At 52.8% G+C, this 25,917-nt stretch overlaps 1 protein-coding gene across 8 annotated transcripts in view; it reads left to right on the top strand.

Moving 5' to 3' along the window:
- SAMD11 (sterile alpha motif domain containing 11) overlaps positions 1-25,917 on the top strand; it is a 134,075-nt gene that overhangs the window by 101,308 nt on the left and 6,850 nt on the right. For 7 of the 8 annotated variants that reach the window (XM_061450197.1, XM_061450198.1, XM_061450195.1 and 4 more), the window contains 6 exons: positions 535-627; positions 7,018-7,179; positions 11,602-11,752; positions 19,776-19,891; positions 20,251-20,329; positions 20,574-21,277. In XM_061450197.1, the coding sequence (XP_061306181.1) occupies positions 535-627; positions 7,018-7,179; positions 11,602-11,752; positions 19,776-19,891; positions 20,251-20,329; positions 20,574-21,277 (1,305 nt within the window). The remainder of the gene's footprint in view (positions 1-534; positions 628-7,017; positions 7,180-11,601; positions 11,753-19,775; positions 19,892-20,250; positions 20,330-20,573; positions 21,278-25,917) is intronic. The other variant, XM_061450199.1, reaches the window with a different exon arrangement.

A 25,917-nucleotide genomic window follows, 5' to 3' on the forward strand; every position in this document is an offset into this window, starting at 1 on the left:
CTAAGGACCTTGAGGTTTTGAAGGAGGAGGAGGAGGAAAGGGGGGGGGGGGAGAGAGAGATTGAGAGAGAGCGAGCGAGAGAGAGACAGATACATACTGTGGTAGGAAGATTCAGAGATCTGTTGTGCTTTTTTCCCTGTGTTGTTTTTTTCCTCCCCTTCCTCTCCCCCAGTTGCTTTGCATCAGGGCATGAAAGGAGTGGAAGCACCAGGGGGACAAAAGGCACCAGAGCAAATGATGAAACTCAGTAAGGAAATCAACTGGATTCGGAATTTATAGCTTTCGAGCGTTGCATTGATCAGGGTGTGAATAGTCATTATGTGCTTTTGGGCTGCGTGATTAGGAAAGCAGATCAAGGCTCTCAGGATGATGATTTTTCTTACTTTCTATTCCCCCCCCTTGCTTATAATATCTATGTGTGTGTCTGTGTGTGTGTGTGTGAGAGAGAGAGAAAAGCAAAATACCAAAGTCTCTCTGCTTGCTTCTGCAAAGTACAACCTTATCTGATGCTCAGGTTTCTCATCTCTCTTCTAGATGAGATTTTAGGCAAGAGAAGAGTATGTTCTCCCAACAGCAGCAGTGAGTGTCCTTTAGAAAGCAAGAAAGCCAGAAGTGAGTCCCCAAAGGGTAAGTGCTGCTTTTCCATCCCCCCATCCCCTTCCCCTTTCTTCTCCTTTCCTAAGAGTGGAACTTAATTGAAATTAAGGAGGGAGGGGAGGGAGGCTTGCAAAGAGGCTGTGGGGTGGGAGCTGTGAGTGTCTGGCACCGAGGGTGCATGAAGGAGGCTACCAGTGCTCTGTGCTTTCTTTATCTCATCGGAGGGAGGCTTGCAGTGCGAGAAAGGGATTGCCTCTTCATTAGAATAATTGCTTTATGATTAAAAACAAGCACGTTGCAGCCTTTGAGGTGGATTTTTCGGGGTATTTCTACTTTTCAGGCAGAGTAGCTTGGTTACATGTGTTAATAGAAAAAGAGACACACAGGCTTATCGTGCTGGCATCTGTTCCTTTAAAGGGGGAAAAAAGAAGCCTAGCAGGGAGAATAGGGCTGCCTTTTGTATGCATTTATGGCACTGTTCCTATAGAGATGGAATCTGCAGAAGGTTTCTCTTTTTTACAGCTTCTTTTATTATTATTATTATGGAATCTCTTGATTTGTCTGAAGGTTCTTTGCTAGAAACACGGGGGTTTAAACTTTCTTTACGCCTGGCAAAGTGCGGTGGGTAATGGAGCCTGCAGCTAATGAGTTTGGCTCAAGGTTGTGTAAATGAGGTTTTGCAGGCCCTTCACTTCAAGGCTTTGTTGTTAAGTTCAACCTAATTAGCTGTCAGGAATACCCAGCTCCGTCACTCTGCCTGTCCTGTGCTCTTAGGCTGCTAAAATCCCCTAAAAAACAAAGCAGAGTAGAAGCTAAATCCTGGGTTTGATGGGTTTGGAGTGCAGCAGCTGAGGCTCTTCAAGGTGGATATTCCCAAATCCAGGGAATCAGTTTGTCCTGAAGCCTTCTTAAGCTACTTACGTTATGCAATATATGTGTTGCATATTGTATATGGAAGTATTGTATATATAAGTGTTGCATAATGTATATTGTTTCTTCTTGACTCCGTGTCCCCAGATTGTGATCCGAAAGGCAGCATCTCTGGAAGGATGTTGAATTCTAGTGTCACTTAGTATAACATTGCTAATACTGCCGAAGAACGTACTAAATCTCTTCTTTCATGTAACCCTCTCCTGCCTGGTAACTCTGTAATGCAAGTAGGAATCTGTTAGCTTTTTACTGGGCTTTTCTGAAAGGTGCAAAGAGGATTCCTATAGACTGCTACTCTGTACCCGTTTTCCTTGATTTCTTTATCTGCCCTATTCTTGTTATCCCTGTTTCTAGTAGATGTGCAGGTAACTTTCCAGCAGGATGCTTCTATAGATCCTGAAATGCTTTTGTTCTACAGGGGCATGAGGCTCCTGTAACCCACTTGAAACACCTGCTGTCATCTTTGCTGTTTCTGCTGAGTCTGTATCCTTGGTAATCCCAAGACATGCACGCTTAGGAAGGGAACCCAGGGAGTAGCAACCTGTGTGGTCTGGCTGAGAATGGGCTAAACTGGAGTCAAGCCATCTGGAACCAAACTATTGCATTTGGATTCCCCCTCATAAAGTGGCTGAACTTGCACGAATTGACGGGTTTGCCATGGGAGCAGCAGGGTCAGAGGATCTCATTCCATTTCTCCTCTGGCCTTCCCACCATTTTTGCTCACTTGAGTGGGTTGAGCAGCCCTTGGCTTTGCACTCTGCACTCCTCCTTTAGCTCTGAATGACTCAGGGATTCCCCCAATTCATTAACAGAGGGGTTCCTTGGAAGCCCTGCATAAAGAAACTTCTCTTTTCTACACCCACTTGTTTCTCTGAAAGCCTTCCCTGCCCTTTGAAAGGGTTTGAGACAGTGGAAATTCTGAGCTGGGCCTTTCTCTGCTCCCCCATGTTACCTGTTTATTGTATCAGGTCATTGGGGAACCCCTGTTCTCTCCACTGTGGCAGCCATTTGAAGCCTAGGCTGTTCTGATGCTGGAATAGCATCAGAATAGAGAGAGAGACTTTCATGCTTTGGGGGCCTTTACCTACCCAGTCCCTGCTGTGAAAATGGGCTCAAAGAGAGGGCTATAGCCACTGATTCTGTGTCTTAAGCCCCAGACTCTGAGAGCACCTTGCAGCTGAGAACTCCCAGACTTCCTATCCCACCAGCAGGCAGGCAGTGTTCCTTGGCATGGGTACCATGGAGGACTGGGAGGAAACAGTCCCTCTTTTCCCAGCTCTGCAGTAAGGAGCTGGCTGGAAATGGAAGGATCAGGGTTTGTGACAACCTGTTTTCAAACAGGATGGACCCTAGTGGCTAATTATCTGGAATTTGGGAACTGCTGCTCTGGAGCAGTGCTGTAAAGTGTGAGATTGTGCTAGAGCCCCAGGCTTGGCTGAGACCCAGATGCTGTGAGTGCAGTTTGTCATACAGGAATGGGAAGGGAAACGAGGACTAGGCTCCTCTGGTCCGAGCCAGGTCTGCAGCAGCTCCCTGGGATGCACCCTTCCTTCTTCCCCAGCCGGGTGCTGTGCCTGGTGTGGGTGCTGCTCCTCCGCCATCACTCTCTTGGGGTGATGCACATCTCGAGGTGGGGACTGCCCTCTCCCCATTGCAGCTACATTGTCTCCAAACCAGCCCTTTGAAGAGGAGAAGTGACCCCGCATCTCGTGCTGCTGTGGCTGCGCCTGGGCAGGCAGGGAGAAGGGAGGCAGCCAAGTAAATCACTCCTCCTCTCCGACTGAGTGCAAAAACACCTGTAGGGCTTGAAACCCTTCCAGCAGGGAAGCAGTAACCTTCCCTTCCCCCTCCCCAGTGCTCGCAGTGTGCGCACCAGAGATCAAAAGAGAGCCCTATCTCAGTGGAAACAGGGCTGCGCCAGCGCTGCTGTCAAACAGAGCAGAACGTTCTCGTGTCTAATATGGAAATGTGAGCATATCAGAGGCTCGGCTGAGGGCTGTGCTGGCAGGTCACAGAGGAAGCTCTCTCCCTGGGAGACAATCCCCCAAGTAGAACCCTCGCTCCTGCGGCAGCAGCGTGTCTGAAGATGCGCATCTCTGATACTTGGAGACATGAAATAGAACTGAACGATGGCAGAAAGGGAAAACCCAGGAAGAGGGGTTTGGATCCTCTTTGAACTGCTGGCAAATAAATGGGGTAGAAGGCTCCTGGTTTGGGAAGACTGGAAAACAAACTGGACTAAGTGCTGGAAAACACATGTAGGGAACAATATTGTGCTCACCCCCTGGGGTGGGCTGATGAACTCATATGCTGCTCCTTCTGCCATTCTCCTTTCTTTGCCATTGTAGATCGTTTGAAACAAAACAAAATCTCAGTGCATGTCTGGTTAATGGAGTAGACCAGAACTGGAGCTGAATGACAGTCTAGATCCAGCCTCTGCCAGTGTATTCCTCCCCTTTGGAGATGGGGAGATCCATATGTTGATGGGTTTGGCAGCTGTCGGTTTAGGCCAGATGAAGAAGTCATGTTTGGGCCCATTCTTGCTACCAGCATCTCTACTGCTGGATGTGGTGGGAGTGGGCATCGGCCTTCTCTGCCCTGGCAAGTAACAGTGAGGATCTTACTAAGACCTGGCTTTGAACACAGAGTGAGATGCTTTTGCAGGAGGCTCCTTAAGCTTTTACTGTGGTTTAGTAAAGACAGCCTTGGCCTGTCATGAGCTTGTTGTAGGAGAGGAGGAGATGGACAGGCTGGGTGTTCCCATCTTGTCTGGGATTTATAGAGCCATAGACTGGTTTGGGTTGGAGGGAGCTTAAAGCTCATCCAGTTCCAACCCCTGCCATGGGCAGGGACCCCTTCCATTAGAGCAGCTTGCTCCAAGCCCCTGTATCCAACCTGGCCTTGAACACTGCCAGGGATGGGGCAGCCACAGCTTCTCTGGGCACCCTCACAGGGAGGAGCTTCTTTTCCTAGTGTCTCATCTAAGTCTAATCTAATGGGGAGGATGAGCCTTACAAAAGCGTGATGAAAAGGTTGTGCAGCAATGACAGGTCCTTCAAGCAGAGCAGAAAACCTCAGCCTGCATTCCCTTTGGCTGCTCCCATTGGGACTCTGGTGGTGCTGGTGGAGGGAGAAGTGAGCTCCCCTTGGTTTGAATGGACACGGAGCACTCTGGAGCACTGAGAGCCCCAGCAGATGCCTGCCCCGGCCCTGCCTTCCCAATGCCTGCTCTAGGGTCCATTTCACACCTGGCGGCTGGAAGAGATTTGTCGGGATCAGTCTCCCGCATTACCCCTGGTAATGACAAAAGCAGACAGCAAAGCTGCAGCAAAGCTGGAATTACCCCTGGCTGAGGCATGTGAAATCTTCCAAGTTTTAAGTGGTGCAAATCCAGCCTTTCCCTGGACTCCCTCCTCTTAGCCTCCCCTTGCCACCCTCATTCCCCCTCCCCTCCTTGCACCTGAAATCTGCTCTGCGGCTGATCGGATAGAGTTGATGGTAATTAAGTGTTATTAAATCCCCTCCCTCCTCCCTTTTTTCCTCTAATGACACAGCTGGGGGGGTGGTGTGTGGAAATCAGTGTTTTTCTAAATCAGGTCTGTGGCCTGTGGCTCTGCTCCTTAGGCCTTTGGTAAGAGCATCACGAGGGGACTGATGCTTGGTGCACTTCGGTATTCCTGGGGGAAGCAGCAAGAGAGCAGAGGAGGATGATGTGGGAGTCTGATTTGGTGGGAAATGGACCTGGAAGGGAATTCTGCCCCTGCTCCTTCCACTGGTGGCTTGCAGGTTTGGGTACCAGAGCTGGGGAGAAGAAGGGGGCAGGCACATTGCTTCATGCAGCTCCATCCTTCAGGTCTGGTTCCTAGGTGTGATGTGCAGGGTGGGACCTGGCTCCTGGCTTGAAGCAAACCCATGAACCTATGATTCACACAGGAAGCCTGTGGTCCCTGAGATACAGCTCTGTGACACGGGTAGAGATCAGTGGTTGCAGATACAGCCACAAATTGCTGTGAGGATCTGTGCTGGGCTGGATGGCTGGACTGCAGTGGAGGGGAGGGGACTGAAGTTGGTGCCCTGGGAACAGGTGGTGCAATCCTTTTGACTGCAACTTCATTGTTATTTTTATAACGACTATTATTATTGATGCTATCCCTTCATATCTAGGTATATATATTATCAATATGGGTAGTTACAATAATGCTATCCCTTCCAAGGCAGAAGTGAACCAGTTCCTGAGCAGCCATGGCAGGGCACGTTCTACTCTGTCTCTTGGGCTGTATTTGATGGCCACAGGCTATCTTTTCTAGCTTAGGGGCCTTCCTGTCACCTGGTAGAGCTCCACAGCTCTCTTCCCAGCAAGATGCACTTTGGCCACAGCATAAAGCAAATGGCTCGTGCTCAGAGCCACCACCTTGACTTCGGAGGCAATGTAGCAGCAGAGTCACCTGCCAGGATCCCTGAGGGACAATGTGAAATGAGGTGGATGAAGGAGCACAAATCTGGGGCACACGGTAGGGTGGTCTTGTCATTCACTGAACACGGTGCTGGTCTGGTGACTGCAGCATGGGGGGAGCCCTTCCCTCCCTTCTGCCTGTGGAGATTGTTCCTGGGAGTTCCTCTCTCAGTAATGAAAAGGCTTTGCCTGTGGGGAAGATGCAAGATAAAACAGTGTTAGAGCAGCCACCGCCAAGGCAGAGAAGGGTAATTACTCTGAGTTCTGCTTACAGTAAACAGAAAGCCTTCTGTGGTTTTATCTCCCTGATTGTTAGAGTGGGATCCCTGCTGCCCAGGCAGCAGGCAGGGCCTTCCTCAAAGCCTCTCCCTGTGCAGTCATTCCAGGCAGATGGAGAGGTATTCGTGTTGGGTGTGATTTTAATGGCCTCAGGGTGCTTAGCCATAAGCCAAAGTGTTCCTGTGACTTCCCTCCAAGACAGTCCAGGCAGCTGGACTGTCATCACTGTTGGGTGATGCTGTCAGCATCACCTGCACTGGGTGCTTGAGCACCTCTCACATAGTGTGTCCTTGCAGGTGTTCAGAGAGGTGGGGGAAAGGGGTGTGTGTCTCATCAGGAATTAACTGAAAGGAAGAACTCTCATCCCCCGAGGTGAAAGGGTGAGAACTCTGAACTCTTTCATCCTGCCTGTCCTCTGCCACCTTGGGGGTAAGGAGCGGGCTGGGAATTTCTTGTTGTCATAATGCAGTGCTTGTTGCTTTAGGGAAAGGGAGAAAAAGAAGTTGTACATAGGTGTTTTGTGGGTTTTCCCTTGCCCATTTGGAGGTTTAGCAGCTTGTAGGTGTGTCTGGACCCCATGTAATAGTACCTTTTGGAACACGAGTGCAGCTTTTGGCAGCGTGGTACCTCAAGTTCAGTGGGTACAATAGAGTTGTGAGAAATCGTGCTCTGTCTTTGCACTGCCCCTGTATTTATGTGATGTTCCACTCTATTTCTCTATGGGGGGGGGAAAAAGACCAAATCTTTCTGCTCTTCAGAAAACTCCCACACGCCTCTGCTTGAGGACTCGGTGACTCAGATGACCCCGGAGGAGCACTACAGGCGCATGATGTCGGCGCTGAATGAGCACAGCACCTTTGAGGAGCAGCAGCAGCGTCTCTACCAGCTGGCCAACAGCATGGCAGTGCCCAGCCATGGAGGTACAGGCTCTCGGAGATGGGAGAAGAAGGGGCTCGCTTTGCTTTTTGCCTTTTAAGATGTCTCTAACCCCTGTGTGCATGTAAGGAGGGTTTATGGGATGAGGTGGTGTGTGTGTGTGCCATGCAATGAATGTAGGTGGTGTGAAAGAGAATGCTACAGACCCTTTCTCCCATCATCTTTGTGGGGCATCTGCCCTCCACCATCTCTGAATACTAATACTTTATGTAGCCATCTGGGGGTGGCTACATGTTTGTTTGCTTGAATCGATGAACTGCAGCATCACTACTGTGTATTTTGCAGTGGCAGAGCGGGGAGTCCTTGTCTTCCTCTGTTTCAAGAGTTCATGTCAATCTGAATATTCAGATTCCTGTGGTGTCTTATTTAGGTCATACTGTGGAACAAGGGGAATGAGTGTTGGCATAATGCTGGGGGAGGGTGTGAGATGCAGGTAATGCCAGATATTCCTGCTGTTTGGGATCTGAAACAGCAAGGTGATGTTGCAGGGTTTGGTTAAACCTTGATAGTGATAGGCTTAGAAAGTTTCTGCAGTAGTTGCTACGCACAGACATCACATAAATTGGTGTTAAAGACCTATCACCTTAGTGAGAATTAGATGTCTATGATGTTACAGACAATTAAAATATGTAGATGAAGCTAAGTTGCAGGGAGGACAGCTGAGCAGGCATGAAATCCATGGGCCAGGTTCATCCACAGTATCATCCATTGAAGGCAATTACATTTGCATCACTAAGGACTGAGCAGGTTCTTCACTAGCTAGAACCAGATCTGCTGTGGAAAAGTGAGGGGAAGGTTGCTGAAAGGGAGAGAACTTCTTCCATACCCAGTGGATGCTTACTCTGGGAGGGCTCCATCAGAGCATTGCCATGACGACCCTGTAGGTTGCAGCTTCCAGCACTCAGACCTTCCCAGGATGATTTGGTTCTCTGAGGATGAGCTGGACATGAGGATAGCTGAGAGACCCCTGGGCCTTATTTATTTAAGGGCTGTTGCATGCATTGCAGATTGTGCCTCTGTATGTGCCTGTCTGCTGTTCCTAGGCTGTGGCAGCTCGGGAGTATTTCTGCACTGGTGTCTGTGTTCAAGGGAAGATGCTGCCAATCTGCTCTTTAAAAGGAGCTCTTTAAAAGGCTGATGCTTGTGCAGTTACATAGGGGAAAATCAAAACCCTGGCCCTGAAACAGCCTCCTCATTAATAGATAACTGTTGCCCAATGCTGCTGCCGTGTTCTGGGGCTGGAGTGGCGTCTTTGGGGAGTAAGGGCCCCGCAGTACCAGGATCTGATGGATCCCCACGTGGATTGCGGGGATGCTGGTAGGTTTTGCCTCTACTGCGGGGGAAGCTGGATAAATCCAGGCCGGCTGCAGCCTCCTGCGCTGTGCCTAAAGGGGGCACCAGGCAGTCACATCTGCCAGAGCACGGGAGCCACCAGCATCTCCCTCCGCAGGCCAAAGGCTCCTCAGCCCCCTTCTCCTTCCCTGGGGTGAGCAAAGCTGGCTCGGCTTGGTCTGCAGTAATGGCAGGTGCCTGCCTGCGTGATCCAGGGAAGGAGCACAGGCAACATCGGTGAAGCATCCAGTGAGAGCTGGAGGAGAATCTCTGCTCTAGAGTGTAAATCCCCAGAGCTCCTTGTTAGGTTAATGAAGAGGCTGTCTTCTTTTCCACTCTGTTTGATTTGATTGGCTTCTCTGGGGGCAAGAAGGCGATTCCTTTCACTGAGGAGTAAGGATTTGCTTATCAGCAAAGGCATGGCATAAACCTGTGCTGAGGAACACTGTCGTGAACGTGGCACATGCTTATTTGTGTGCTGTTCAGCTGTCCCAGGCATTCGCAGAGCTGCAAGCATGATACATAGGTATGTACAGGGAAAAGCCACGTGAGTTTCCATACATCCATGCAAAGAACACAAGCAGAGTATGAGAGGACAGTGTATAACATGCATCATGCACAACAGAGTGACACATGCAGACAGGCAAATGCTGAGTGTTCAACCACGACACGCAGGTCCTTGTAGACCATATTGAATACAACAGGGCATGTGCTCAGCACAGAACACCTTGTGTGTACTGGTATTGTGACAGAGCACTTAACCTGAGCTCTGGCTGGCTGCTGGACACAGGGAACATGCATATTCAGGCAGCAGAAGAGCTGCTGTCACCCCCTTCTCTCCCCATGGAATGAGCAGAGTAGCTCATTGCGTTAAAAGCCTGAGGTATTCTTATGATTAAACTGTCTCATCAATGAAGGGTCACACAGAGGTTTTGGGGTGGGCAGGGGGTTGAAGAGGAGCCTGCATGGACAGAGCCTGGTGTGAAACATTGGACAACACAAAACCTGGTGTGTTTTTGGGTTGTCTCCGCACCAAAGGGCTCTGATCGGGCTATAAATTATTAGTGGCGGTACAAAGCGCAGTTTATCTGCGGGCTCACATGGAGGCACCAATAGCATTAATAATTGAACAACTCTTAATAATTTAGAAATCTTCTTTTTTTAATTGCTTTTCAACCCTCCCCCCCCCCCCCTTTCCCCCCTTTCCTCCGCCCCCATTCTCCCAGTGGCATTCATCCCACATTCTGCATTCAGGCTGTCTCCGTGCCTGGAACCTCCATCCGCCAGCGTCCCACTGTCAATCAATCTGATTTCCCAACTGTCAGAGTGCAGGATTGTAAATAACAGACCCTGGAGGTGGGGGGGGTCTGGGCAAGGAGAAGGGGGTGCGGGGGGGGGGGGGGTGTTGCGGTCATTTAGGATCAGTGAAGCTTCTGGAAGTGGCTGCATGCCAGAATTGTAAATTACAGGCACCGTGGCAATCGGGAGTGACCTGGGGGTTTCAGATAAGGAATTTATAAGCAGTGAAGGTGCACGCTCGCTGAGCTCTCCAGCTTCTCATGCCAGCTGATGGGGTTTGTTGCTGTGCAGCGTCCTGCATGGCTATGCTGCTCAGAACTGCACATCATTTGGATGCTTGTCCTCTTCAGTTTGGGGATGTGGGATGGGGATTGGGTGGGCATGAATGTGGCTGGATGCGCTCAGGTACCAGCAGCGGTGTCAGCATTGCCACCCCAGTTTGCTGTCCCATCATGGGGTTTCTGCCTTGACCAGCCCCAAAATACATGGGGGTTGGTGAAGGTCAAGCTAAGCTTGGAGCTAATGGGAATATGGATGCCTAGGATTTCCAGCACCAAAGGAAAATAGTGTGGTGGTGTAAAGGAGGGCAAGGAGACAGAAAGTGCAGCATTCCCCAGGGCCATGTCACACTCACGTTAACCTTCATTATGACTTGCTTGCGGGGAGAGGACTAATAATGCCACTGGATGTGGAGTGCTCGGAGATCTCAGTATGTGTTCATTAGGATAAACCCTCCTCTCCTCAGCTGTGTTTTGGCTTCCTTTTGCTGTGGCACATGGGGAGTGTATGAAAAAGGTTTCCTCTAAGTGTGCATCTGTGTGTGTGCTTCCTGTGTACCATGTGAACGGCAGCAGAGGGTTTGGTGTGGGATAGAGACAGGTTGGTGGAACCCACAGGTTGTAGGTGCAGGAACTGAGGGGTTCCTGATACTTAATTGTGAGAGGGAGAACCTCAGCCAGTGCAGCTGGTGTGTGTGCCCGTGCCACTGCACCTCTCATGGGTCTGTCCACCAATGGTCAGATGTACCGCATCCTCTGCATCCCTTCTGACTGCAGAGCTGTGCTGGGCAGGTGCAGCCCGGCCGTGCCCCCATGTGCTCTGAACCGTTGTGATTCTTCTGGAGCTGGATGTTCCCGGCCATGGTGGGGCGCCCAAAGGAACGGTGTCTCCGCCATTCCCGACGTTTGGCGGCAGCAGGAGGTGCCGGGATGTGGTTTGGGGACACGCGGGACGCTGCTTCCCCCTCCCCGGGGGTCCCGGGCTCAAACCCGGTCTCTAAACCCGCATAGAGGCTGCTCGGTAGCGGATAACGCTGCGGCTTGGCTCGGGGACCGGGACGTGCCGCCCCGGGAGCGGGGGGCAGGCTTCGGGAAGCCTCCCTCTCCGTTTTGTCTTCCCCAATCCCTCCCTCCCTCCCCTCTTTCCCTCCCTCTCTCCTTCCCTCCCTCCCTCCCTCCAGCAGGAGGAAGGCAATTAAACAGCAATCCACCCCCTCTCGTAGTTGCACAATTTCCTCCGCTGCCGAACTCCCTCGGAGGTGGATCCCTCTCCGCACAGTGAGTGCCCGGGGCAGGGACCCGCGGGGCCGCCGCTTGACAGGCGGAGCACCGGAGCTCCCGTTGTCGCCCGAGGGGCTGCGGGGAGGGACGGGCCGGGAGCAGCCCCGTCGCCCGCGGAGAGCCCGGAGTAGCCGCTGGAGCGGTGTGTGTGTGTGTGTGTGTGCGCCTCGGTGCGGGGTCCGGGGGCCAGCGGCTCAATCCCTTCCTTCTCCCCAGATCTCCTCCGTGCGCGGCAAGAAGTGGCGGCGGCGGCGGCAGCGCGGAACCCCGGCGCGATGGAAGCGCACATCCCCTCGGCCAGCAACTCTTCCAGCCAGCGGAGGAAGCAGGGCCTGCCCCAGCACAGGGACACACACTTCCCCGAGAGGTACCGCGGGAGGTGGCGGGGGGGAAACGGGCTGGGCTGGGCAGGGCCGGCCGCCCATCACCGCCGCCTTGGGGCGGGGTTTGCTCCTGTCGTGGTGGTGTTGCGCAGGGGGTGGTCTATAGGAGCTTATGGATGGGGAGGTACCAGCAGGGTGGGTTTGATTTGCCCAGGTAAGGTGTTACCATCTCCCTCAGGGGTTAGGTACGTGCCAAAGTGCGATTCTAACCCCCTGCCATGGGCAGGGGCAACTTCCGCTAGAGCAGGTTGCTCCAAGCCCACCCATCCTGTTCTTGAGCACTGCCAGGGATGGGGCAGCCACAGCTTTCTTGGGCAGCTTGTGCCAGTGCTTTAGGATGGAGTAGAAAAAAGTAGTTTTCTTTTGAGGAAGAAAGATGCACAGTTTGCCTTTACCACTGATGGAAGCACTGGAAAGCTGATCCCCACTCTGAAATTACATCTCATTTATCTTGCTCTGTGCCATGAGCCATCCCCTCCTCAATCAAGCACTTCAGCTGGGAATTAAATTAAAGCTGTGTGTGTTTCTGACCAGGATAACAGAGGTGGGAGAGGGCCTGACAGCCACAGGGGTGCAAAGGCTTTGGGCATCATACTACAAGCATGAAAAGCTTCAGTATCCAGACTCTTTTGGCTTTCATCTTGGGGTGGGGGCAGGCAGCAGTCTGTGGATATATGTATGTTGAGTTCAAAATCACCCCCCACATTTATAGCCTTGGAGATGCAATCTGTTTTCCCTTCTTTCTGGCCAGCGGTCAGGAGCTGGGCAGACCTGGGAATGCTTTCTCCTAGCTGGTGTACTTTGGCTCACCCACCCAATTAAATCCAGCCCAGTCCATATGGATTGTAGGCAGAGCTGTGAGGAATGCAGAGATAGAGGAGTCTGAGTGCAGGCTCTCATCAGGGAGTGCGTCTCCAGCTCTGTGTGGGCTGGAGCAGCGCCAGGCCAGCCGGAGGCCTGGCTAACACCGCGCGTCCGGAAGGGTGGAGGATGCTATGGGGAGGTGCTGCACGTATAGGAGGGCAGGCTGAAAAGGAGTTAGGTGCATCAAATCCAGAGGTACTTGCTACAGCCAGACAGGTACTGCAGGTAATGGAGCTGTCTAGGCCAGGGGGTGTTAAATTGTTTGGGAAGAGGGTGTTACCCCCCAGTTTGAGAGGACAGTTGGAGTTAGGGCTGCTGTTCCTCCTCAGTTGTGGGAGGGGGAAGGAAGCTGCTCACTAGGTCAGGGGACAGAGACCATAGGCGAGGAGTTAATGATTGGAAAAACATTAATTTTCATCTTAGAATCACAGAGTGTCTTTTGTTGAAGGGACCTTAAAGCTCATCCAGTCCCAACCCCTGCCATGGGCAGGGGCACCTTCCACTAGAGCAGGTTGCTCCAAGCCCCGTCCAGCTTGGCTTTGAGCACTGCCAAAGATGGGGCAGCCACAGCTGCTCTGGACACCCTGCTTTCATGGTCTTTAAAGGTCCCTTTACAACCCAAACCATTCTGTGGTTTTATAAGCATCACCATGGTGGGCCTGGCTGGGAGCATCCCATGATTCCTTCTTTTCCCAGGCATAGCAGACCAGACTGCCTGTTTTTCTGCAGTCATCTGCTCCCACAGGGAGGGTCTGATAGGGCCCTGGCTGGCCAACCTGCTTGGCCAGGCTCTCAGGTGTGATAATCCTCACTTAGCAGAGCTGGGGAGTCCTGCTGGGAAATGGGAAGCCACAGCTGTGCCCCATAGTCATGACTTGGTCAGTCTGTTTGACGTTAGTACTCGTGATTGTTATTTCTCCAGTCTGCAGCCGCCTGAGTGTCACCAAGGGTCACTCTGCTCCCACTCAGACATGGCCAGGTTGGAGCTGTCCTGCACAAACTGCTTCTTGCTGTTTTGCCATAGCACCACAGGCATTTTTAGGTCATGCCAGGAGAAGCCATGGCCATGTATTGCAGTAAAGCACTGTATGGGTTAACTTCTCCCTTCCTTTCTCACTGTTGCTGTTAGCCTTGGGTTTTGTACTTGGCTGCTGTGGTCTTTGTCAAGAGGGTAAATCAAACCTTTATTATGAAGGTAGAGAAATTTTAAAGGGCTCAGGTAGGCACTGACAGAGGAGAAGGCGCTGGAGGAGGCTGGCTCACGTGCATAGGCAAACTGTAAGTAGATTTACAGCATCTCCTTTCCCAGGAGCAGAAGCAATAACACATGATGCAGGGGGATGTGAACTGTTTGGCATGGTGTTAAAATTCCATTTCAGCTTCCTATCAGGAGATCTGTGGGGATCAGGTCAGCTCTCCAGTGCAGCAGCTTTGTGGGCAAGAATAATTAGGCTCTCTAGACTTCAGCCTTTATGTCTGGCAAAGCAAGGGGGGGAAACCTGTCCTGGTGATCCAGTTCTATTTATCAGGGCAGTGCTGCTGGTTTTGCAAAGACAGGAATGCAGAAACCTTTGCCTGTTAGTGGGAATTGTATATATCCATGTTTCCAGGTGCAAAGAAGTGGGTGATGAATCTAAGCCAGGGAATACTTGGGAAGATGGGTATGGTCAGACATTTGTCAACTAGTTAATACCTGTCTTTGCTGGTCATAAACAGGCTGGTGGGTTTAGTGATGCTAAACACAAGGCAGGAGGGTGCTGGCTCTGAAGAGGGTGATACCCATATGTGCACAGACACTCTGAATATGGATTTTCTTGGACTAACTTCCATGGTCCTTTTAGTGGAGTAGTGGTCCCTTCAGCTCTTCACTTCAGCTTCCTCTTCTGTTGGAAAGAGTAAAACTGATGAGTCTTGCCAAGCTGCAGGCTTGAGAATCCATTTGGTTTCATGGCTTTGCTTTCCTAGAGCCTTCTCTAGATTGATCCAGGCCTGGATTATAGAGAGCCAGGACCCGGTGGTTGGTTTGAAAAGACTGTTGAGTTCAGTGTTATAAAAAGACTTGGAAGAGGAAAGGGTACGACTTAAAGGTGTCACTGTAACTACTCCAACCTGGAGTACTTCCCATCTCCAGGCTGCCGTGTCTCCTGCAAAAATGGCAGGTGGCTGTGCCCTGCAGAGTTGCTTGGATCTTACTCCTTGGATCCTACTTGTTGAATCCTGTCTTCAGAATTGGTTGGCAATGTACTTGGTTTTGCTGGGGTCGTTTAGCCTGGCATGTTCTTCCCCAAGGCACTCAGCTCCTGGTAGTACTCTTGAAGTGAGCAGTCTGCTTCTCACAGTGCAGGTTAGTGTGTGTGAAGGCCAGGGAACATTTCCTTCACCTTCCTTCAAGGAGAAACTTTTACACCCTGCAGATGGAAGTTATTGCATGGGTGCTCAGACTAGGCTGGATGAGCTGTCTGACAGTGAGATTGGTGTGGGGAAGCTTTTAGGCTGAACGTGATGGATCAGTTATGAGTTACTAGGAGCTCGTTCACGTGTGTATGGCATGGGGTCTGTGTGGGAGAACCTGCCCCCCTCTCACAGGTTGAGGAGAAGGCACATTATAGTTGGAGAAAGGGCAAGCGTTGAGGCAGGTACCTTGGCAATAGCATTCCACAGTCTCTGGTGCTGTCTGTAAGAAGCATTAGAAGCACAATTCATCTTCCATGACCATAGATGATTATGGGGTGAAGGCAGGAGGAATGCCAAGGAGCGAGAAATGCTGCCTTGCCTGAGATGCCATCAGCATCCTGATCTGCCGGGTCCTGGGAAGCCGAGCCCTTTGGCCACTGTGGGAGCCACAGAGCCTCAAAGATGCACCCATCACCCTTCCCTTGCAGAAGGCTGACACTGTGCATCACCCAGGGGCCTTTCTCTGTGCAAGAGTGTGCCTGGAATGGCAGCAAAGGATTTTTGGACTCTGTGCTTCCCATCTGCTGTTGCTGCTGTTTTTCTTTCACCGCCTGATTCCCCTCCCTGCCTCACGGATGCTTTCCATTACACCCCAGGCTCCTTGGGCATGTTCTGCTGTCCTCTCTGAACACATTCTCTTTCCTCCTCTTCCTCACCCCAACCTCACATCCAGCCTCCTCTTCCTCACCCCAGCATTCACCTCTGCTGTGAATGCTGTATCCCTCTTGTTGCACTGGGAAGATGCCTCCCAGGTCCCAGCTGCCTGACCATTGTGCAGAGCCAAGGCCAAAGAGCTTGACCCGATTTAACTGCTGTGGTTTTAGCACCAGTTTGAACTTGAAGGAGCAATTTCTCCTGGCAGCATAAACCAACCCCTCTCTGTGTCCAGGCCTCGTTGCTGCCCTAGAGAGCAGTGTCAGTGTGTGTCTCTTGCCTGGAAACCCCAAACACCATTTTTAGCAAGCCCTTCCTGGCCCAGACAGCGTCTGTGGGTGGCAGACAGCAAGGAGCTGTGTGCTGCTTGCCTATTACCTCAGGTTTGAAGTGTCTCTTCCTATCAAATGCAAAGCAGAAGCAAGCAGAGCTTTCATGCATTCTTTTCTTTCTCCCCCCTCTTCCATCCGTTCTGAATTTATTTCCATGCCTTGCCGGTTTCAATCTGCATTTCCTGACCCTCTCCCATCTCCAGTCACAGCTCCGAGCCTTTCTTTTGAGCTTGGAGGGAGTTGGGGGAGAGCACTGCTCTCTGCTTGGGAGGATATGAGGGGGTTAAAGTGAAAGGCTTGGTTTTAACAGTATAATGTGTAACCCCATAATGACTTTAAATATTGATTATTTGAAGGCCATTAGTGCTTATTGTTAAAGAAAAGTCGATACTTTTTAAGCCTTGTGAACCATTTGTCTCCTGTTAAAGGACATATCAAATTTAGCAGCATGCAGTGCAAATCCCCTAATACCCTGCTCACAGGCCTCCAGCTGGTATACTGGGGGAGGGAAAGAAAAGGGGAGATGTGGGGAGGAATATACAGGAACACAGAATTGCTCTCTGCAAGGTAGGACAAGGCTTATCAGATGTGATTGCCAAGGGCTAAATTCACATTCTCCAGGTATGGGCCTGTAATTCAGGTCTTACTCTGAGAGGCAGAAGAAGAGGAGGAAGGAAACTAATGGGGAGTTCAAGGCTGATCCATGCCTGAGAAAGGATGCCAGGGTTTGTGTTTTGGTGCATGTCTGCCTAAAAGCACAGTAGCTTTGGTTAAGGTCTCTGGGGCTTTTTACTCCAGGGTTGCCAGTTCATTTCCAAGCTTGCTTGGAAGCAATAGGCTATATCTGCACCAGGCAGCCTGGGAGGGCTTCCCAGCTCTGTGCCAGGACATGGCCTGGTCGCATTCCCTCCCTCCTGTGCCAGGTTTCCATGCCAAGGATGGGGCAGATGGGCTGGAAAGGAGCAGTGGAAGGCTCCAACAGGTTCTGCTCCTGGATGGCAGGAGGCTGGGTTTGTGGGATGTCTGTCCTTGGTGGGGACCATCTCCTTTGGGTCTGCAACGTGAGCTGGGGAGAGTCAGTCTAACAGAGAGAAGAGTCTGTTATCCCCCAGCCATTTATGAGCATACCTGCTTGCTTCCTCAGTTACCTGATGATGAGCATTAGGGGATGCAGGGGAGGTGCAGTGTCTCATGTCTGGCTGTGTGCAGCCTCCGTTCCCTCACTTCAGATTCCATGCATATCACAGGTGCAGGACCTTTGGCTGGTCCTGTTTATCTGCTCACCCAGCAGCTTTGTGCTCTGCATGTGTTTGGTCGCTGAGAGGAGGACTCCAGGGTCTCCATGCGCTGTGTCAGGCAGGAATGATGACAGCACATGCAAATGTGTCTCCCGGAGTTCCCTAAACCTTTGGGCTCATCCCCAGCGTGTGCTGTGTGTGTAACACGGGCAGTGACTGACCTCTCACGTTCCAAGTCGCTCCTAATGTGTTTCTTACACCCCCTCTTACCACGACCTCCATCCCTGCCCCGGTGAGCTGCAGTGCTCAGCCATGAGCATGGCAACGCAATCAGATCCCACAGCCACTGCTTCATCCTGCCACCCCCCTTCCCAACCCAAAGTGTGAGTTGATCCCCTCCGTGAAAAACAGAGGGAATGAGCTACAGGGCCTTGACTAGATGTGAATTCCTTAGGGAGCAATGTTAAGCCCTGTAGTGCCACATTAAAGCATCAAAATAGCCTCTGATTAACATTGGGCTGCCACTAAAGAGAGAACCTTTGATTTTGCAGTGTCCATTGCAGATCCCCATCAAACACTATGCTCCCTGGGCATAGACTGGCCCTTCCTGGCTAAAACCAAGCCAGTCTCTTTGTGTTTAGCATTTCCTCTTGAGCTCTGTGTGCCTGGGGGCTTGCTCTCTCACACAGGATCCCCTTTTCCTGCATACAGAACAGGCAGGGAGGGCACGGGCACCACGTGCCTGGCCACGGAATGGTTAAAACCGACTTGATTTCCTAAATTGCTTCTTATAAAGGGAGCAGCACGTCTGCCAGGCTCGTCTGCCCATGATTACAGCTAATTACAATCGAACGGACACCTCCTCGCCCCCGTCATGCCGCTTTAATTGTCCGTTATTCATCTGCAGGCTGTCCTGGGTGGCAAAAGCACTTGGCAGCCCAGCGACCGAGGCCTCGGCTAATTGTGAGGCCTCGGGGATTAGGGCAGGTGATTACACACTTCATGGTGTAATTACATGAGCATCGCTTGGCTGCTGCCCCGGCTCGGAGCCGAAGGTCAGGCGCTGCGTTACCTGAGATTAATTGGAGCTGCCACTGAAGTGCGAGGGGCTGGCGGAGCCCTGATACGATTAGCATTAACATTTCAACAGCGAGCGATCGATCCGTGGCTCTCCTCCAGACACGCCAGGCTCTGCAATTAGTTTAGAGGAGAGCTAGGGGAGGAAGGAGGCAAGGAGAGATGGAGCCAGGCAGGGGAATGGGAGCAGAGGCAGGCGGGAAGTGGGGAGGGAGACGGGAGTATTCCAAAGGGGAATCGCAGGCTGTTTGGTGAGTGGGTCAGTGTGTGGCATAGAATGAGGATAAAGCTATGCTGGGAATAGCTAGGGGAACAACAGGAATCTTTTCCTTGCACATCTCATTCCCAAAGAATCATTGTCTGGCTTTTCCTGAGCTATGGTGGTAATGTGGGGATGGGTGCCTGGGATTCTCACACTCGCGTGCTGTTCCCCCATGGAAAGGGGGAGCGTGGTTGTGTGTATGGTCTGTTTGTGCCAGCCACAGGCACCTTCTTGCTCCCTTTTTTTGCCCTCCGGTCTCTCCTGAAGCAGATTTTATAGGGAGATACTGTAAAATGAAAATAAACGGCACGGCACTCAGCTGTGCCTCTGGATGCCCTGCTGAAGGTAATAACGTTGTAAGTGGCCATCAAAAGGAATTAAGAGACGTGCAGCCGGAAAGCAGATTTGCTTGCAGGCTCCCAGGGCAGATCTGACTAATGGAAGAGACCTTGGCTCTTATTCCCTTCCTGCCTTCCCCGCTCCTGCCCACACAGGCAAGCACTACCTGCCTTGCTTCCAGGCATTGTCCTCTTCCCACCTTTCAGACCTACCTCTTCCACCTACCCGTTCTGACCAGCATCACCCACCCCTTCTCCAGCAGTATCCTTTCTACTGACCCCATGGCACTTCCTGCTCACATCCCAATGCCCATGTCTCCTGTCTGTGTCCTTCTCTGCCCGTTCTGACCAGCATCACCCACCCCTTCTCCAGCAGTATCCTTTCTACTGACCCCATGGCACTTCCTGCTCACATCCCAATGCCCATGTCTCCTGTCTGTGTCCTTCTCTGCCTCACATCTTTTCTCTCGCCTTGCCTTTGCTGGCTCTGGGCAGCCAAACCCCCCTTGCACAGCACAGCTCAAAGGCAAACATGTCAAGGTGGGAAGTATGGAGGACCTACGGAGTCCTGGCTGCTTTCTTCCCCTTCTGGTTCTGCTTCTTTCTTTTCTCCCTTATACAGGTTTTGCTTATGGGTGAGGAGGAATCTCTCTGTCTCACAACAGCCTCTCCTACAAAATGCAGGTTGTCTGCAGAAGGGGTGTTCTTCCTGCGCCAGGGCCCTCTGGGTGCTGTGGATGGAGCCTTCAGGTGTCTGACATTCGTTTCTCTTCTGATCTCTTCTGCAGGGAGATATCCCACCCACCGCCTCTGCTCTCACCCCAGAACGCACCCCACATTGCCCTGGGGCCCCACTTGAGACCTCCTTTCCTCGGGGTGCCTTCAGCTCTGTGCCAGACACCAGGTGAGTGCAGAAGAAACACACTCGGCTAGGGTGAGGGAATAGTGAGGGTGCAGGCTGGGACTGTCCTTCAGCCAAACAGCCCAGGTGCATTTCTGTGTCTCCCTATTGCTGTTGTGCTGAGTTCACCCTTGTTTTGCTGCCATAGGAGCAGGTTGCCTTGGCTGCTCTCTCTTTCAATCCCCATCATCCTCTCTTGTCCAGTGTTTCAGCAGCAGGCTGCTCTGCCTTGGGAGTGGGGGAATAGATGGGCTCCAGAACAGAAAGGCAGCTCTCAGTTAGCTCTCTGGGGAGCTGGCCCTGAGTTGGCAGAGTCAGTGCTGACATTATTAACCCCATGGTATCGTTCTCCCTGTCCCCAGGTTACGGGTTCCTGCAGCCAGCACAAGCAGAGATGTTTGCACGGCAGCAAGAGATGCTACGGAAGCAAAACCTGGCAAGGTGAGGCTTGCGTAGGACCAGCCTGGGCTTGGGCTTGAGCTGGGTTTGTCCTTCCTTTTCCTGGCAGCAGGCAGAGGAATGCGGGATGTTGTGTTGGGTGGGCTGTGCACAGGCAGCAGAGCAGTGTCCAGGCGAAGCAAAGCGTGGATGTGGAGGTGACACTTGGATCCTGCAAGCTCTGGTGGGTTAGCAGGTTATTCCCAGAGCCCTCCATCACGTTCCCCCTCTGCCTCTCCCGATTTAGGTTGGAGATGTCAGCCGAGATCATCCGCCAGAAGGAGCTGGAGAACCTCCACAGGCAAAGGCTACTGGCTGGAGACCCGCTGAGCCTGCACCCCGGCCTGCCCCCCGACCACCCGGCCCTGCGCAATGTGCACGACATTCCTGAGGGGCACCCGCTGCGGGAAGAGCTGTCCCGGCGGAACGCCATGCTGGTGCTGCGGCACAACAACACCCCCCTGCTGTCCCTCAACCCCAGCGTCCCCAGCAGCGCCACGCCGCCCAAGGAGCAGCCCCGGCGCGGCAGCCGCAAAGCCGCGCATCACCGCGCCGAGCCGCAGGGCCTGAGCGAGGCCAAGGAGCTGGCGGAGCCCCGGGCACGCGATGGCGCTCCGGACTGTAACGACGAGGAGATGAAGGACTCGGAGAGCGACGCGGATGTGAGCGATGAGAAGCCCGAGAGCCTGAAGGCCGAGAGCAGCAGCTCGGCCGCGGAGCTTAAGGAGTGCAAAGAGATGGGCAAAGCGTGCGAGGGGGCCAAGGAGCTGGGTGAAGGGGCTCCCGGTCAAACCGCTCCCTGCAGCTCCTCCAGCGCCGAGTCCCCCAGCCATCTGCTGGGGCCAGGCATCAACAAAACCGAGGTGAAATACCTGCCGCCAGCCTCCCTCCCACCGCCTCAGCCGCTGCCCTTCGGATTCCCGTACACCATGAGCCCGTACTTCCACGCAGGTGAGCGCTCGCGTTGCAGCCGCGTGTTCTGCAGTGCTGCGAGTGGGACGCTTCCCCCTTCCTGTTGGGCAGTGTGGTTGGAGTTCTCTTTTCTCTGCTGGGAACCAAACCCCTTTTAATTCATAAATAGGATTCCGTTTGCAATGAAGCAAATAAAGAGGAGGGCAGGAACAAAGTGAGTCCCAAGCACATGAGAAGGGGGATCCCAGTATGATGGACTAAGAGATCTTGCAGTTGCTTGGGCCTTCTTTGGAAGGCATCTTCTGGGACAGATACCAGTAAATTATGGGGCCTTCAAGGAGAGGCAACAGCCTACAAAGTAAAGGGATGGAAGTAATGTGTCTGGAAGGCTGACCTAAAAGGCTGTAAGGACATCTGGGCTTATATGATTTCCAAGGAGTGTCCAGGTTGGAGAGAAACACCCAGCTCTAGAGCAGGATAAGGGGACTGAAGGAGAGTTGGCCAGGATGGGATGGCTGGGTCTGGGGGTGAGGATGAGGATGTTCCACAGGGAAAGCTGCAGATGGCACTGGGGATGTGCAGGGCTGGGCAGTGACCGACTGGTTCCCCCATGTTTGGTTCTCCCTCTCTGCATTGCCATGGCTTGAGGTGAGGGAAATGAAGGATTAAGGCTGCAGTGTTTTCCTCCCTGCCGAGTGCCATATCTGGGACATTCCCAGGGGAGCAGAGACAGCACCTTTGGAATGGGGTGTCGGGAGAGTTCCCTGACAGTGATTTAAGCATCTTGGCTGCAGTGCCCTTGGAGGTGACGGAGTTACCCCTGCTGTGCCCCTTTTCCAGGGCAGAGCTACGAGGGCTCTTTCCCCTGCCTATGGTGTATTTCTCAGGCACTGGTATAGCTGGATCAGTGCCTGCTGGATGGGACAGGCAGGCAAGGAATTCATGGCTAGCCTCTGGTCCCCACAGAGCAGCCCCTTGGGCTGTGGAGATGGGCAGCCAAGAAGGGAAGGGTGAGTACGTGTGGTACAAAGCAGGGTTTCGGACCCCGGTGGCTGGTCTGCCTCTGCCCTGGTCTAGCCAGGAGCCAAAATCTGCCTCAGCTAATTACTTGGCTGAGCAATTAGCAGGAGGTCGGACCTGCTAATAAGGGGGGACACAGCATGTGGGTCGCTGGGGCCACCCGTTCCCTGTGCAAAGAGCCGCCGCTGCTGGGAAGGCGGCTGCTCATCGCTCATTAGAGCTGCCTTCCAACGAGGAAGGAGGAAGCGATTTTCCTCGGACAGGCAGGTGGCCAACGTGATAAATACTGCTGCTGCCTTGGGCTGCCGAGGCGTCCTCGCAGGAGCCCTTTCCTCCTGGCATTCCGAAGGGAAAGGCAGAGCTCCGTGGCGCTCAGCGCTTGCGTCAGGCTCTGCAGGGAGGCCAGGCTGGTGCATGGGGTTCCTCCTCCGCCAGCAGTGCAGGAGTTGCTGTAATGGGCCATTTATTATTATCACTTCCAATTTATACCAGGATCGTGTCTGGAGGCCTCGGCAAAGATCAGGGCTGTGTTTCACTGCCCACGTGTGATTTGTGGAGCCTGTTCCAGGGCTGTAGCTCTGTAGCAACAGAGCAACGGGCTCTGTTGCTTTCAGCCAGCTTCACGTGTTAATATTCATGGGGCATCAGTGAATTTAGGCACTGTGCAACCCCATAGCACAAGCTCTCATCTGGAACAGCCTTGGGGCACTTGTGGGATGCAGCACAGCAGGTTGAGAGGAGAGCTCAGCAGCTGGAATATTGAGGGCGGTGTTGATCCAAGTGCTGCAGGGATGCTGGGGTAACGTGTGTCAGTGAAGAAGTGTTGCTTTGGCCTTTGGGAAGGCAAACCACCTGAAGACAGACCTGCACCCCCAGGGTCATTTCCATAGTTCTTTTGCATAGAATCCCAGACTGGTTTGGGCTGGAAGGGACCTTAAAGCTCACCCAGTTCCAGCACTGGGCAAGGACCCCTTCCACTGGAGCAGCTTGCTCCAAGCCCCTGTGTCCAACCTGGCCTTGAACACTGCCAGGGATGGGGCAGCCACAGCTTCTCTGGGCACCCTGTGCCAGCGCCTCAGCACCCTCACAGGGAAGAGCTTCTGCCTAAGAGCTCATCTCAGTCTCCCCTCGGGCAGGTTAAAGCCATTCCCCTTGGCCTGTCCCTGCAGGCCCTTGTCCAAAGCCCCTCTCCAGGTTTCCTGCAGCCCCTTTAGGTATCAAAGACTGTTCTAAGGTCTCCCCTTAAGGAGCCTTCTCTTCTCCAGGCTGAACAAGGACTGTTTTTGCACCAGGACTGCTCTTTTGGCCTGGATGATCATGGTGTGCTGCACACTGCAGGCTGCCATTATAATGTAACCACCTTAGCAAGGCAGTTAGTGTGGGAGGCCAAAAGGAACAGCCAGAGGCAGGAAAGGAGGGAAGGGGCTGGTTGAAAATGACCTCTGAGTTCCAGGCAGCAGCCTCCCAGCAAGGGGAGGCTCCTCATTGGAGGCAGAGCTGTTTGCTGTCCCTGCTGGGATGGATATCGATGAGGCAGGCAGAGGTGGGTCGATTCCCTAAGCTGCCTTGCAGGGATCTGGCTGCTGCTCGATGAGCTCATCTCGATCCCTTCCTCCTCCCACCGCCAGCCCCGTCCTTTGGAAAAGGTGAAGGATGGGGAGTGTGCAGGAGGCTAAAATCCTCCCATCGATCCATAGTCTGGAGAGCAATTAACACAAGCCTTCCAGCGCCGCTCCATGACCCGAGTGTGAGGGAAGGAGGCGGGGGTATGCACAGGGAGAGGGGTTACAGTGTGGTAGCAAAGCTGATTAAACCCAGTGCTTTGTGCACTGATTTCCCAGTTGGCACCTGAATGTCTCCTGTGAAGGCAGGAGTAAAAAGCTCCCACGTCTCCATGCAGCTTGGATTCCCAACAGGTTTCCCTTCCTGGGATGGGCAGGATTGCTTTTCCCTGACCTGCTCAGCCTTTAGCTGGTCTTCTAGAGCAGCTGGGTATCAGGAGGAGGAAGGGAAGTTACAAACGGGTTGCAGCATGGATGGTGAGGGCTTTTACATAGGCACCTGGCTCCAAGACCCTTGCCTGGGACGATGGATGCTTTTCAGTCCCTGCACGCTGGGCCCCATCTGGTGAAATGGCTCCATAATCCATTACCAGGCCCTCAGACCATCATTTGTCACAGAGGCAGACACAGGAGGCCTGGCAGGGAATGGATGCTGCCCTTTCTGCATCCTCGGAGTCCAGCAGGAGCCAGTGACATGTCATTATTATAATAGAAGGTGCATCCCTTCCTGCTGCTTGGCACCTATTTGTTATCATTGTCCAGGCTGCCAGAGCAGAGGTGAGTGGAGCAGCCACGCTCAGAGATGGAGCAGACGATGCTGTGTCTTCCTGGGGAGGAAGGACAGGAGCCCTTCTGCTCCAGGGGCTTCAGAGTTGGAAAGGACCAGTGGGCTGAGGCTTCACAGCCTGGGCTTGAGGGGTGCTCAATACACAGGGTGATGACTGAGTCTTTGGAGCTTTGAGATTTGGGGCTTTTCTGCAGGGAATAGGGGTGTTTCACCACTCACTCCAGTGGGAATAGGTTCCCACCCTCTTGCTTTCAATTCAGTGCCATAGAAATCATTCATAGGCCAGAACCCAAAGTATTGGTGTTTACCTTCCCCTTCCCAGGATAATGTCCAGCAGTCAGTCCCTGGTACAGATAGGAAGAGATCAATACTTTGGCCGTGTTGTATTCCTCTATGTGGAAAATATTCCTGGTTCCCATAGAGAGGGGCTGCCTTGTCCTCAGTGCTGGCCACGGCAGGCTCGCTCTGTGTGTGCATCTCTGTGTGCATCACGATGTCTCCCTCCCCTTGTGGGGGCACAAAGAGACAAGGGAGAGGAAACCACAGAGGAGAAAGGCTTATGTAGGAGAAGCAGTTGTTAGCCCAGCTCCGGGGCAGTGTCAGGAGCCCTGGGAATGACCCTGGATGTGGTGCAGCTCGTGGATTGCTGGCGTGCAGGAGAAGGGAGCATAGGGAAGCTTTATGCCGTTCCCTGCATCCCTTGCCAGTTGTGAAGGAGGCGTCTGGGCTGAATCTCTGCCCGTGCTGGTGACCAGGCTGAGCTTAAACCCTGAGGATGGCCCTGGCTGGAGAAGTCATTCCCAAGCACCACGTTGCTGCAACTCAATCCTTGGCTTGCTTTTGGAATAAGGAAGTACCTCATTTGGAAGCAGTTGGCTGTTACAGTCCGATCCCCTCAGAGGCACCCGCTCCGGCTGCAGATGGAGGTGTCTCGCCTGGGCATTGACTGTGCCTGGAATAACTGAGTTCAGTTGCACTTCCCCTGTTTCCCAAACCGCAGCCACCCCTCCCGAAAGGAGGAGAAGGGAAAACCCTCTCCTGAAAGGGCAAAAAAACCCTGAGCCCTTGGAGTGCTTTGTGGGGTTCAGCACAAGCAGCTGGGAAAGGGGATGGGAATGAGAATGAGGGCTCGTGTCCATCTCTCTGCCTGGGAGCTGGGGGTGCCTCTTCGGCAGCGACAGGCACCGAGCTCTCCGTCGTTCCCTATGGCTGTTACCACACACACAAGTGATGGAAACCTTTTCAGGCTGGAAGGAGAGGGAGCAAAGGGAATGAGGAGCTGCCTGGCCTCCAGTGCGTGCTGGCACTGG

Source organism: Pezoporus flaviventris, unplaced genomic scaffold (genome assembly GCF_033815535.1).
Source record: "Pezoporus flaviventris isolate CSIRO_AGI_PZ_B2104156 unplaced genomic scaffold, CSIRO_AGI_Pfla_v1 ptg000009l, whole genome shotgun sequence".
Lineage (NCBI taxonomy): Eukaryota > Metazoa > Chordata > Aves > Psittaciformes > Psittacidae > Pezoporus > Pezoporus flaviventris.